General features: G+C 46.0%; 1 protein-coding gene across 4 annotated transcripts in view; it reads right to left on the bottom strand.

Moving 5' to 3' along the window:
• Window positions 1-13984, bottom strand: part of GPD2 (glycerol-3-phosphate dehydrogenase 2) — a 150370-nt gene that overhangs the window by 82849 nt on the left and 53537 nt on the right. For 3 of the 4 annotated variants that reach the window (XM_082483471.1, XM_082483469.1, XM_082483470.1), the window contains exons 12-16: window positions 12800-12931; window positions 12180-12338; window positions 9917-10029; window positions 9743-9821; window positions 9525-9623 (exon numbers count right to left, since the gene is read on the bottom strand). In XM_082483471.1, coding sequence (XP_082339597.1) covers window positions 9525-9623; window positions 9743-9821; window positions 9917-10029; window positions 12180-12338; window positions 12800-12931 — 582 coding nt within the window. Of the gene's footprint in view, window positions 1-5135; window positions 6225-9524; window positions 9624-9742; window positions 9822-9916; window positions 10030-12179; window positions 12339-12799; window positions 12932-13984 lie in introns of those variants that run through there. The other variant, XM_082483468.1, reaches the window with a different exon arrangement.

Below are 13984 nucleotides of genomic sequence, written 5' to 3' on the forward strand. Positions count from 1 at the left end.
GAATAAATCAATATTAAAACTAATTAACCCTTTTCAAAGGCATTTTGTCTCAGGTTTTTATTTAATGGTTCAGTGCAACCTGAAGTACTGACATAGCTGGATAAGCTCCATTTAAAAAATGGCCAATTTTGAAAACAATTTAACAGCTTACCACGATGAACACTTTTATATTTTTGTTAAATCACAACGAACCTGACTTTAAGACTGTATGGCAGATAAAACAGCTTCTTTGCCAGATGCAATAAGCTACTGAGGTCACTAATCAAAATCAGCTACCTAGCTAAACCTGAAGTGTAATAAATGCACATTTTTTCAAGAATTTCAAAATAAATATTCTTGCCAAGATTTTAAAAGATTGTTTTGCAAGCTATAGGTCTGTAGATAAGGAATTCTTTACATTCCCGACCCCAGAAAAATACGTGGCTTTTTGCAGTGTACAAGCTTCTGATACAAGAGCAAAGAAATCTGAAGGAACTGCGGTTTGCTCTTTGGAAAAAAAATAGTGAAAGTAGAGCTACTTACTGCTTCCTCCTTTCCCCGGTACAACAACAACGCAACCGGCTCATCTCGTAACAACACTGAGCCAAAATAACCCGAGCAGCAATTAGCAATTTTTGATTCATACAAAAGATGTGTTAGTTGTTCTAGTTCTACGAACAATTTAAGAGAGATTAGGCAGATTTTCAGACAATTTGGGGAGAAACAAACCCTGTTCACCAAAGCCACTCCGGGTTCCCACACTCACGTTCCTCCCAAGCGAATTACGGAACAAATTGGGGGGGGGGGGGGGGGAGGAGAGAAAAGCAGTAATTTATGAAAACATGGTACACCATAATTTTGCCATTTTTCTGCAATAAGGATGGCAAATGATTCATGGGGAAAAATGAAATATATTTCACTGTCAGTTCAATAGATCTGAGATTTACAGCTTCTTGACTTGGACAGGAAAAACTCAGCTTGCATAGAAATGAATTGCAAATCAGTTAATTGTAGATATGCAAAAATAATAATAATAAAAAAAAAAGAATCTGTGCGCTTCAGTATAATAAACGGAGCAACAATTCCAAAGGGAGAGAACTGGAGGCAGGGAAGGCAGGGAGGGCGGTGTTTGTTCGGGGGAGGGCGGGAGGCAGGCTGCCTCGGCGAGGGACCCTCCGGGCGGGTGACACCGACCCAACTCCCATCCCCTCGTCTCGGCTTTACCCATCAACCTAATTACGTTTACATCAGTTGGACAAACAGATTATGGTATCTTGGCAAGACAGGACCAAGTTTGCCGTGTGGAGTTAAACAAAGCCGGCGGAGGAGGACCAGCGACGGGCGTCCAGCGCCAGCCCTGCCCACTGCGGGCATCCGTGGGGCCAGGGCAGCACCCGGCGCGGCTCGGAGCATCCCGGGGTGAAAACAGCTTCACCCGCCAAATCCTGCCAAGATCTAGCACGGTCCCAACCTGCCGAGCGGCACCGAACGGTCTCGGGCTGCCACGGCTCGGAGGAGGCAGCCAAAGCGCGGTGGCCGAGGCCGGCATTCGCTGGGGATCAACGTCAGTTAAATCCACAGCTAAAACTTCCCCAAACTGTGCAGAAACCGGCCCCCCCGCTCATATCCCACTGCATAATCTAACATACGTGACAACCCTTGCAGCGCACTCCTGTGAAAAAACCGAGCGAGCTAACGACTTGCTCAGGGGAGCAAAATTTAATCTCTGCCTTTATTTGCAAAATAAGAAGAGGCGAGATTATCCCGGCACACGCCTGCCTCAGCGGCGTCTTCCGCGGGAAGGGAGTATCGATCCCGAAGGCAGGGCACAGGCACGCCGAAATTGGGGGGGTGCCGCTTAAACAGGGGAACGAGGACTAAAACCTTGAGGCTGAGCACAGCTCCCACTCCGAACCCCCCTCTTCCTCAGCCAGGGGAGACCGCCCGTACTCAGCAGCGAAGATTCATCCCCGCCGAAGACGGCTTTCTCCCCTCACCAGATGCAATCAGTTGCTAGCTGACACGGGAAACACCCAGCTCAGGCATCAACGCTTAAATATTAATGGTGCTATGATATTCCGTATCGTGTTTCTAAACCAGGCTGCGGAGCACAAGAGAACGTAAGTCGCAATAAATCTGAATTTTTGAGCATTCAGTGGCGGAACGGCGCAAAGCGAGGGGACCCAGCCCCAAACCACCGCTCCGCAGAAACTCCTGCGCGACTCAGCTCTGCCTCGAGGAGCAAATTCGGGACCACGACCCAAGGCAGTCTTAGCGCTGCAAAACATTTGGGACAAAGATGATCGTAGCAAACGTTTTCTGACATATTACTTACACATTGCAGCTCAGATAAAATGCATAATCTCTGTAATTGTACTCTGGAGGTACCGGTCCTGTTTATTCCCGTGGGGCCAGGCGGAGGGGAGCTACTCCGGCCGCACGTACACAACCCCTGTGCTCAGTACAGCTACATCGCCGTTGTGGAATATCCCTATTACAAGTGTAAATTAAAACCTATAAAATAATATGGAGATTATAAAAATTGCGTTAAAACTGATAACAGCTTTACTGATTTACCGACAATGAAAATATATAGCATTTTTTCCGTCGGAACATTTATCAACACATGGCAAGCCTGCGCTAACTTGACATGTAAAATGATCAAAATGGATTATGAAACCCCTTCCGTTCATTTCTATTGATTTTAGTTAGGATAAAATTCATCAGTGTGCAAAGGAACGCTGGCGCCTGGCATTTCCCCCCCCCAAAATCCAGGCCAATTGCCTGGCTGTAATTTTAGCCTGAGATGGCGGAGCAGAACGCCTCACCCCGCGTGTCATCGCCCGGCGCACACAGCTCCTACGGCCCCAGAATGCTAAGCGCCGTATTAACTCCTAATTTTCACTTCTAAACTATGGAGTGCTAAATTCCGAGCTAAAAGGGGAAAGCATGGACAACGTTACGCCATGTTTACCAAGAAGCACCTATCTGAACAGTTTTCCTTTAAAAATAAACTTTTCCGAGGCTAATCAAAGTTATTTTTGTAGCTGCCATAACAAACTGCCAGTGCAGGGACCGTTTTTAATCAGTTTTATTGATTCATGCTTTCAGTCCTTACTCAGTTAAAAACAAGGCACATTAAATACACCCTCTTATTGCTCTATAAATGCATGCGGCTCATTCTGTATATCAAAAGTAATAAATAATGGCAGTAAAACACCAGGACAGTTATAAAAGTGACAACCCAGCCTCAAACACAGTATTTAACAGTTGAGTCTAGAGCAGGAGCCGAACAAAACACCCGAGTGCCCCGTGTCAAACACGCGGCGCGGAGATGCGTGTGTACGTATACACACACGGGTTTTACACACACATCTATAGAAACACACTGCACGTGCAGGCGCCCGCCCCCTCCCCGGGCGTGCAGTTCATGTCAAACACAAAATAACACCCCCCCCCTCCAGAAATCCAACCCCCACCTCAAAACAAAAGAAAAGAAAAAAGAAAAAAAGAAAGAGAAAATAAAATCCCATTACTGTTTTTCCACCTAGATCCGAACGATGCAAGACAGGGACATTTTACAACTCTTTCCACAGTACATTCACATGAAAAAAAAAACAAACAAACAAACCCCAAAGCCACCATTCATGAAAACAAATGTGAGGTGACAAATAAATACTCCTCGATTTTTTCCATGTACAGATTTAGCTGTTTTAAGTAACACATGCAATCTTCTCCGGTTACGCGCGGCAGTTGTACAAGAGCTCGCTGCGCCACGCAGGAGAGCAGAGAAGCATGACAGTAAAGTGCCAAAGATGCAAAGCAAATTCATATCGGAGGACACACATACAGCCAAGAAAATCCCAAAGTCACGTTCTGTATGCAGCATTACCGAAACAAGAGAACAAAGAGTACACTTTGGGTACAAAGCAGAAAATCCTGGCTTTACAGGTAAACTTATATTATTAATTCTTAACAGTGCCATTGATAGAGGAGTGGGGGAGAATTTTTATTTAAACCGTACAAAAGATGTTAAATATTGTAAATATTTTTCGTTACGTGGCCTGGAAAAGGTCTCAGTACTTTTAATATTTTTTTTTTAATTATTGTTAACAGTAGAATCCTAACCCCCTTCCCTCCTTACCTTGCTCACTGAACCAAAATAACCCGTGTGTTGCTCATTCATTTCCCCCCGTTTCGGCATTAGACAGAAAATCTGTTTATTGTGCTCTTATTTGAAAAGGGGGTTGGAAATACAAAGCTGTGCCAAACATTTCCATAAGTTACCTGAATATACTGGAACATATTTCAAAACGAAAACTTTACAGGACCTCAGAAACAAACCCCTTTGTTCCTATAAAAATTCTGACATTGTCAAATGTGCCAACTCCCCGCTCGCGCAGACCGTGCCTCGCCAGCACAGTGCTTGGAGGAAAAAAGCCATAACCCCTAAACAAAATCTGCATTTTGGTACAAGGCAGAGTCAAAAAAAATAAATTAACATGCAAAAACCATCTGAAAGGCATTTTTCCCCACACCGCCTCCTTCCCTCTGGATTTTACCAACTGTTTGGACTGAAGGAAATATAACAATTCACTGAATTTTAAATGAGACTTGCCCCCCCCCTCCTTTTTTTGTATCTACTATTATTTGTAGACACCTGAATTTTTATTTTTTTAAAGGACTGTGCCTCTCCAGCCAAACACAACACCTGTACTTGCTATGCTACATACTAACACTCCTCAGCATCTGTTTTGTGTATGTAATCATTTTCCCTTTTAAACTACGAAAGTAATCTTTCCCGTTCATTACTGTACTGTTGTTTTCCATTAGCGAAAGTGGTGACAGCAGTTAAAATACATCAGATTTTACACAAGTAGAAATTCTGACACCTTGGACTGAAGCTTGTTTTGAGTTGTAAATTGGTATTTATACTCAAAGAATATAACAGAATGACAAATTCATCAATAAACCGTTCTTATGTTTTTCCCTTCCTTGTTCTACATTAGGCAGAAATCTCCCGTCTGATCCTGAAGCGAGGCAATCGAAGAGCAGAAAGGCAAACAGCCAGACACAACGTCGTTGAAAACAGCTCAAGTGAGTGGTCCTTCTCCCCCCCCCCTCCCCTTTTTTTTTTCCCCGTTAATCTGCTGAAAAATAGCCCTTTCACTTTTCTATAAAAGTCAGTGGAATGCAGACCGAATTTCATTGTTTCACTTTGTATTTACGGATTTTCAAATAAACAATTAAGACCTGTGCTATCAAAAACTGCCATATTCTGCATATCATCAGCGTTTGTCCAAAACTGGAAACAGTATGAAGCGCTCCACAGCATAACCCCCCACCTGCTAGACAATGCTGTTTACTAAAGGAGCTTTATTTTTATTAATATGGGAGAAAGGAAAGCTGTCCCCAAGCTTTTAACTAAATTATTAGCTTGGGTGATTAATCTAGATGTCCTGCAGTTTTCCAGCTTCATACTGCCGATATTTTTGCCTGGCCAAGCGTTGGCACCGCTGAAATAACGGAGCACTCGGAAGAGCAAACCCAGCCACCGAGGGAAGGCTCAGGGCAGCCCTTGGCCGTAACCACCGCCTCCGGGGGCGTCACTTCTGCTCCGTTTGTGCCACCATCCCCAACCAGAACGGCGCCTTTCCCCCTCTCTGCTGCGGAGGGCACATCGGCGGCTTTTACGTACCAAACGCCTATTTGCAAAGCTCAGTGCCACGCATGCAAAGGCCGATTCGCCTTCTGCGCGTCGTTTCCTTTGAAGGTAAAGGTGATATAAAAGTTAACGAAGGTGGCAGTATGTGCACACGCGGCTGGGTGCGCACCCAAATCTTTCTAGACTGTATCCCTGGACTCTTGTTAATTAACCCCTGTGTCTACAGAATACCCAACCCAAAAGGCCACGCACTGGAGTATTAAGAGCTGTACAGAAAACCGTTAATAGTGAAAACAAACGCACCAACGTATTTTTGTAAGAGCTACACGGATGGACACACACTGGTCATCTCAAACGAGCAAGGACAATCAGAAGCACTGGAATGTTTTTCAGCAGAGAGGCGCAGCGAGGCGTCCCCGTTCGCTGCGGCTGCGAGCGGACGTTGTGCTTCAACTCACAGTCCCCCACCGCTCCGGTCCACCGAAATCACCACCCTCTGGCGCAGGTTCTCCTCGGCAGTCTTCATGAGCACCGCCAGCCGGCTTCCAGACACGTGGCCCTTCTGAATGGCACTCATGAGCTTCGAACACAAGAGGGAGAGCATCCTCTTAACTCGTTTGCAAGACAAAGAACAAAGGTAGACGCTGCAGCCCCTCACCGCAAGACCTCAGCGAGCAGCCCGAGGGACAGCAGGGTAACGGCAACCCATACTGTCCCCGAGCAGGCACCACGCCAGCGCTCCACCAGTAGGGCTTAGGGGGCACGGGACAGCGGCACGGAGCCTGCCACCCGTGGCTGCCACCTCCGGTGCGGGAGATGCGCAGGGCCACGGCTGGCTGTCCTGCCCCTGGGCTGCCGGCGGTGCGCACCCACACAGTTCCAGTCTGAACGGCCGAGTTAACACTTGGTACTGGCTCCCAGACACCGTAATTAATGAATATACAGAACTGATTTTTCCATATATAAAGCCAAACCGCTGTATGGTTTTAAAGACCCACAGCCCCAAAGCTCATTTACATTTTCCAGAAGTACCAGTGCAGGTTTGGGCAAGGCATGGGTGGCAGCAGGAGCAGAAGTACCAAACACAATCCGTTCGGAAGTAACAGTGCGGGCAACCATCAATACCACGGTTTTTTCAGTGACATTTAAGAATGTAGGAGAACCCATCTATTTCACGAGTGCTTTTTTTTTTTCTTTTAATATGCGAAAGATGTAACTAATAGAAGAACACCATTCCTGATCTACCACTGACCCCTGACCATACCCTTTTTCATTCATACGCCCTTCTTCGTAGAGTTAGCGTACTTGACTTCCACAACTCTTTCAAATCCAAATTCCTTTATAGACTTTTAAAACTAATTTGCCTTTAAGTCCTTGAAACTGGACTCAGCTCTATCTTAACGAACACACACTAGTGCTAAGATTTTAGTTAATTCTTTTTTATCCCACGGATAAAGTGAGCATTAGACTTGAAATTACATGCAGTCAGCTTGTCAAAGACTACGATGGAAAGCAATCGGCACTTACAAAATGCAATTTCTTACTCCCATTGAGCGCTAAGAATCCTTCAGATTCCTTCTCCTCTATAGGAAAATCCATTAATTATACCTGCGGCTGGACCTATGCAAACGTGGGATCAGCCCTGCCAACGCTGGAAGGGGCACCCGGGAGGGGAAGGGACAGAAGGCGACCCCGTGCTTTACGGACCCAGCCGAGGCTGGAAACCCCCTCGGCATTTGAAGGCATTTTGATTACCGTGTGCAGCCCCGAGGCAAGGCAGGCGATGGAGCTGGGAAGGAGAGGACCAGCAGCAGTAAGAGCAGCAGCTACAGCCAGCAAGGGCAGTCCACCATCGCTTGGCCTTGGCGTTCTCCCGCCCCACTTCCAGAGCGATGCCTAGGCACGGACAGGGAGGCCCTACGAGGAGAGGCATTGCCCTCACACCCATTCGCCCTGCGTGATGACACACTCCACCAGTCTTGTGTCCGTCTGGTCCGACTATACTGCACGCTCTGGGGAAGTGATCACAAAACCAACGGCTGATCCTCCGGCACCACCTCGAAAACAGGAGTTTCTGGTACGTGGGTCTGTCAGGACCCCAAAGGAAATCTGCTGTTGGGGAAAAAAGCTTCCTCCTGATTTAACATGTGGGGTTTTTTGCCTTTACATACCAAAACTAGTTCCCAAGGTCCCCCTCCTTTCTTAAGCATAAATGACAGCGGCACTAGGCTTCTGCATGCAAGTCTTCGGAAAAACAGTCGCTGCCCTAAGACAGCTCCGCGTGCACCTAAGCACCGTCACAGCTCTGCCTTCCTGCCGCGCCGGAGCGACCTGTTTGTACGAAACGCTGACCGACGCAGTCCTCTCTCTCTTTGTGAAACACCTGGAAGCATCGGTGTCTGCCGGGACCGGTTCTCACGAGACCATTATTTGAGTTACATTGGCCAACTGCCGTTGGCATTGCTCTGCGCCCACCTGGAGAGCTACGCAGCCACCCTGGTACAACCTGTTCCTATAGCCTAATATAAACGTCCCCAAATATTTGCACACGGCTTTCCACAAGCATTCTGCGGTAAAATGCAATTACTTGAAAGTTTTCAGAAAGCAAACACAAAAGTATTAGGAACTGGCTTAACAGATCCATTAAAAAAAATTAAACAAACACTTAATGTATTTTGTTCCTTCCACGGCAACCTCCTGTTAATTTTATCCCCCCGCTTCCTACCGAGCGCTCGGCTCCGCAGCAGCTCCCCGTGTGCTGCTCTCTGCCTCGCCAGCAGGGAGGCGCACAGGCACGAGCCGGCATCACCGCAGTGCCAATCACTGCTGGGAAATATTTAAATTGCCGTGTGGAAAGTACAGGAGAAGCCAGGAGCCACAGAGTTACGCAGTTTTACCAAAGCAACTGTGAAACTATACCGAAACAGTGACTCGCCTTTTATATTTTCCAGATACTCTGACTTAGGGCAGGACACCCCTAATGAGGCTGTTCAGCACAGTAAAGCAAAAAACCCAGAAAGCCACCAAAAAAAAATCCACAGAAGACATAATTACTAGTTGTTTCAAGTTCTTAACCACAATGTATCCAAACTAACCAAACGATAGTTTAACACAGTTTCTCCCCCCTTCTCTCAAGTGCGTTTCCATTACCCAGCTAAATTGCTGCATTTTAGGCAAATAAATAGTCCTTTTTTCAATGCTGGACACAACCTGTGAAAATTTTCTGCATTTAGATTCAACAATGCTGCTCTTATCTACAGCTCATCTCGAGAGAGACAATTACCATTTCCTTTGCCTTGATCTTGTTTGTTTAACTTGACACAGTGAAGAAAGGGCTGACATTGACCAAAATCCCCAGCATTAATTTATCTCATGTTCGGCATTCATCATTGCCACCATGCAGGAAAGACATGGCAGTCACTTGAAATACCACACCAAGAATGACTCTACAGAAACAAAGCTGGCTGGCAAAGCGCATACGCGAGAGGAGCTGGGCAAACGAACGTTTCAGTGGCACCCTTAATTTTATTTTAAAGCCCCGCAAAAAGCAGATAGATGGGTTGCCAACGTAGCGTCTTTCAAACAAACTGAGATAACGTTAGCCAATCCGGGAGTTAAAATGGGATTATATGGACCGGATGTGCTTTAACCACAAGCTCCTTCTTTAAAATATTCAAAATAGTTTAGAAACTACTAATCGCTTAACAGACCCAGATAAACGTCAGTGTGCACAACTGTGCCATATACCTTCCACGGACAACTGTGTAATTCAACACTCGCCCAGTCTCCAACCAGCCCTCAGCAAAGAGGGAAGAAAATGCAATACCTGTGCCTTTGTGCAGGAAAGTTACGGCTTCTCTTGCAACAAAGAAACACTTACCTGCAAAAACTCATTGAGCTCAACCTGTCCGTTTTTGTTCAGATCCACTTCATTTAGAATATCGTGAAGTGTATTTTCAGCAATTTGCACGCTGATGCTCTAGGCAAAAGAAAAAAGCACAGAAGTATGTCAGCTGGATTGTTCAGCACTGTTATGCCACACTGAAATTCAGATAAGAGGCTTAAAAAGGAAACTAAAAGAACACAAGGAAACATTACCTCCAAGACACGCTGCACATCCAGTATAGTAATAAACCCTTTCTTGTCCTTGTCAAACATGTGGAATCGCTTCTTGTACCTGCAAGATAAGGATTATCAGTGGGAAAAACTGCACTCAGAAGAATGACAGGTGTTAATTCCCAGCAGCACAGGGAACTCTCTTACTTTACTTACCTTTCAATATCTGAAGGCACTAGGCTGATTTCAGAGCTGTCTGCTAATTGATCTGATTTTACTTTGTAGCCCATTTCATAATAGAGGAATTTTTTAGCAGCTTCAAATTCTTCCTACAACAAAAAAGAAAAACTGTATTCTTGAGAGATAGCAAGGTCTTACACGGATAGCAAGGTCTTACACAATTATTTTTCATGTAGTATTTATCAGTTTCTTCCACTTAACTAGAATTTACCTAAGGTCCAAAAATTAAGCAGACGGTAGCTGAGAAGTATTTAAAAAATAAGTTAAGAGTTAAGCTTAGGCACTTTTAAGTCTTGCAAAGAGATATCAAGTCCAGTGAAAACTTTTTATTACTGCGTAAATGCTTTTAGGACCATACCAGGCCGTCAGTCACACGCGGTACACCGACCGATTTCACGAAGAACTGCATGTGCAGGTCAGGCCCACCAAATGCCATCTCACTCACCGCTGCTGTCTCAGTGCAGCGTTGCACCTAACTGTCTAAAATCAGCAAAGAAACCAAGAGGCCCAGCAGCAGGCAGGTTCTTCATGTTTTAAACTAGTTTTCTTAATTTATCACCTGAAAGCTCAGCGCAAGGTCCTCCACAGCCAGTTTTTTAATCACTGATAAACGCCTGACATACATACAGTGCTGTGCACCAGAGCTCTTCCTACAGCGACGGGTGCACCAAACACGGTTCGAAGAGCGACACGAGCGCCTGCCGCAGGGGCACCCATAGCAAACAGCCCGCACCGCACTTAACAAACAAGAGTAAGCATGCGAAGGAACGGCCGCAGTAGCAGTAAAAGATTCCTAGGCACGTACATATAAGCCACTTCATCTAGCACAGACTTGTTCGGGCCGGCGTATTAGAAGAGCAACTAAACCAAAGCAGGCTACTCTCACATACTTCAGGATAAGCACACAAATTAGCCCTAGAGTCCCAAACCGACAGAGACTTATTTAATGCTCTTACTGTAAGATCTAAACTAAAGAATGCTCTTCTGGATAGGCATTGATTTGCCTCCTCCGTCAAGTTCAAATGTAGCACGTGGAAGAATGCTGTAGAAACACAGCACTTCAAAATGGCCCAAGCCTGGTTACAGAAGAGATGCTCAGCAACGCCGGGGGGGGGGGGGGTAGCCACTTTGAAAGAAAAGGAGACTTTTCCAAAAGAAGCCCGGGTGGCCATTCAGGGAACGCAGAGACTGCCTTGCTGGCACTAGTGAGCTCCCCCAAGGCACAGACAGCTTTGCAGGTCTTACAGGCACATGCAGTACTTGTTGATTTTCCCTCCTGCAGGTTCCGGTGAGAAGGGGTGCCTAACTCCCCCGCTGCGGGCTGCTGGAGCGAGGGCTGGCCAGGCAACCCTCACGTCACGCTGGTTTCAAGTTCTTTGCTTTGCAAGCTTCCCATTTTCTAATCTATTGTCAAGGAAGGATTGATATAGCTTTGTTTAACATGGTAAACTATTATACAGGCAAACCTCACTGGGTAAGGGTGAGACACCTCTGACTTCAAACAGCTCTGACTATGAGGTTGCTCAACATACGAGCAACACAGCTCACAGTTCTTCATGCATTCTTGTTGGGAGGCTTTAGGGTCACAGCAGGTCCTCTGGCTGGCAGGATTCAAACGAGCTCCGTCCAGAGCATTAATCAAACTTCTAACTGGCTAAGAGGTTTCATGAACAGTCCAAGGGAAACTTCCCATCCCCTTTGGCGTGGAAGAGCTAGGGGAGCATTCCCAGGTTCTGCTTGCTTCAAAGTGAAAGAAGTCCCAAACCACGTGTCCCGTTTGGGTACGGCACTCCTTGTGCAAAGGAAGCTAACAACGTCCTTAAACATTACTGTAGGCCAGAGAATGGTGCAAACTCCCTATTGTCACTTTTCAAAAGACACAGCGGACAAAAAGGAGTGACACCGATTACAAGATCCTCCTTTTTTGAGGCAGATCCATTGAAAAGTGACAGTAAACAAAATATTTGAACAGGAATAGGAAGTAATGCCAAGTCTGCCTTCATTTATAAAGTTGGGGAGCAACAGGATACAGATCTTCACCCTCCCCTCCACCCCCAGCCAATACCAACTCATTTCACAGCTATTTTGATAAAGTCTTTATAATGAAATACACCAAATGAATCATTCTCTCCGGGCGAAAGCATTGCCTGAAGTTTTCTATTCAACTAATTTAGATCGTTAACATGGAAACAACTTAAGTAAAACAAAACGGCTTCAGATGAAAAAAGGCCCTTTGTACCTTTTTTTTCTGCTCACTCCAGTTAAGTTCTTTCGCCATTATATCTACGATTCTTGGCAGGGCTTCCTCTGCAGCCTGCACATTCAGAAAGGCCAAGCGAGTACGTCGGGAAATCATATCCACTGCTGTGCGGGCATACTCTTTAACACCGTAGACAACCTAGAACAATAAGAGAAGGGGGAAAAATGCAGATGAGAAAGCAGAGCAGCATTGTCAGAAATTGTGTTTAGCATCACAAACCGCACTGCTGGGCTGGCTACACAAAATGAACTGTCTGTAACCAGTTCCCACCCCGCCAAGAAAAGGGTCTGAAGAGCTCTCCTTTCCTTGGAACATTTTATAAATAATGCATCTGGGATCAAACATGTATATATGAAATAAAACACATATTTTAGATGTAAGTATTTAATTATCTATAAATATATTCGTATGAGTATATATAAACATAAAAAACAAAGCATGCTCCGGGGAAGGGGAAAAACAAGAACAGAAAAAAAACCACGGGACCTCACCAAAGGAAAGGGCTTACGGAGATGTTTTGCAGAGTGAGACAGACCTGCTCGAGAACCTGCTTCTCCCAAGAAGAGAATCAAAGAACATTGCGTAGTTTTTCCACATACCTCAGCTTCGATATAAGGAAATTCAGATACAAGACGTTTTCCAACAATTGGCCATCTCTTTCCCGTAACTTGGGCTATTTTGGCCACCTCAAAAGCCTTGTCACCGTACGTTGACGCTAGATGCTGAGCCACCTGTGGAGTTGAAAATGAATTCCACATGCTTTCCACATCAAATATACACACATTTTTCTTGTCAATTCTCTTATTAACAGTAGCAAATAAGCCAAAGGAGGTACTACATTTTGATTGTGTGGGAGGAAACTCCTTGTGTTGTGACCAGCACTGTGACCAGCGCTGTGTTAGACCAGCACTGACACCACTATGTATGTACCAACGAAACTGTGACTAATGACGATCCAACTCTTGTGCTACACTGAAGTACAGATTTTGTTGGGCTCAAAGGCAGGCAGACCCTAGCATGCCGTAATATCTTAAAGCAGGAAATAGCCAAGATTAGGAGGAAGGGAAAAGAAGAACAGTCTGGGTGTGCTGATTGATGAGAAGCTCACCATGAGCCAGCAGTGTCCGATCGCAGCCCAGAAGGCCAACCGTATCCTGGGCTGCATCAGAAGAAGCGCGGCCAGCAGGTCAAAGGAGGGGATTCTGACCCTCTACTCCACTCTTGTGAGACCCCACCTGGAGTACTGCCTCCAGCTCTGGAGTCCCCAACAGAAGAAGGACATGGACCTGCTGGAGCGTGTCCAGAGGAGAGCCACGAGGATGATCCGAGGGCTGGAGCACCTCTCCTATGAGGAGAGGCTGAGAGAGTTGGGGCTGTTCAGCCTGGAGAAGAGAAGGCTCCGGGGAGAACTTATTGCGGCCTTCCAGTCCCTAAAGGGGCCCTACAGGAGAGCTGGGGAAGGACTTTTTACTGGGGCACGTAGCGATAGGACGAGGGGGAATGGCTTTAAACTGGAAGAGGGCAGGTTCAGATTGAACATTGGGAAGAAGTGTTTCCCTGTGAGGGTGGTGCGGCACTGGCACAGGTTGCCCAGAGAGGTTGTTGAGGCCCCATCCCTGGAGGTGTTCAAGGCCAGGCTGGACGTGGCCGTGGGCAACCTGGGCTGGTGGGAGGTGTCCCTGCCTATGGCAGGGGGGCTGGAACTCGATGATCTTCAAGGTCCTTTCCAACCTAAACCATTCTATGATTTTATGAATTACTAGAATTTATTTTTGTTAAAACTA

Source organism: Vanellus vanellus (assembly GCF_965231255.1).
Source record: "Vanellus vanellus genome assembly, chromosome: 5".
Lineage (NCBI taxonomy): Eukaryota > Metazoa > Chordata > Aves > Charadriiformes > Charadriidae > Vanellus > Vanellus vanellus.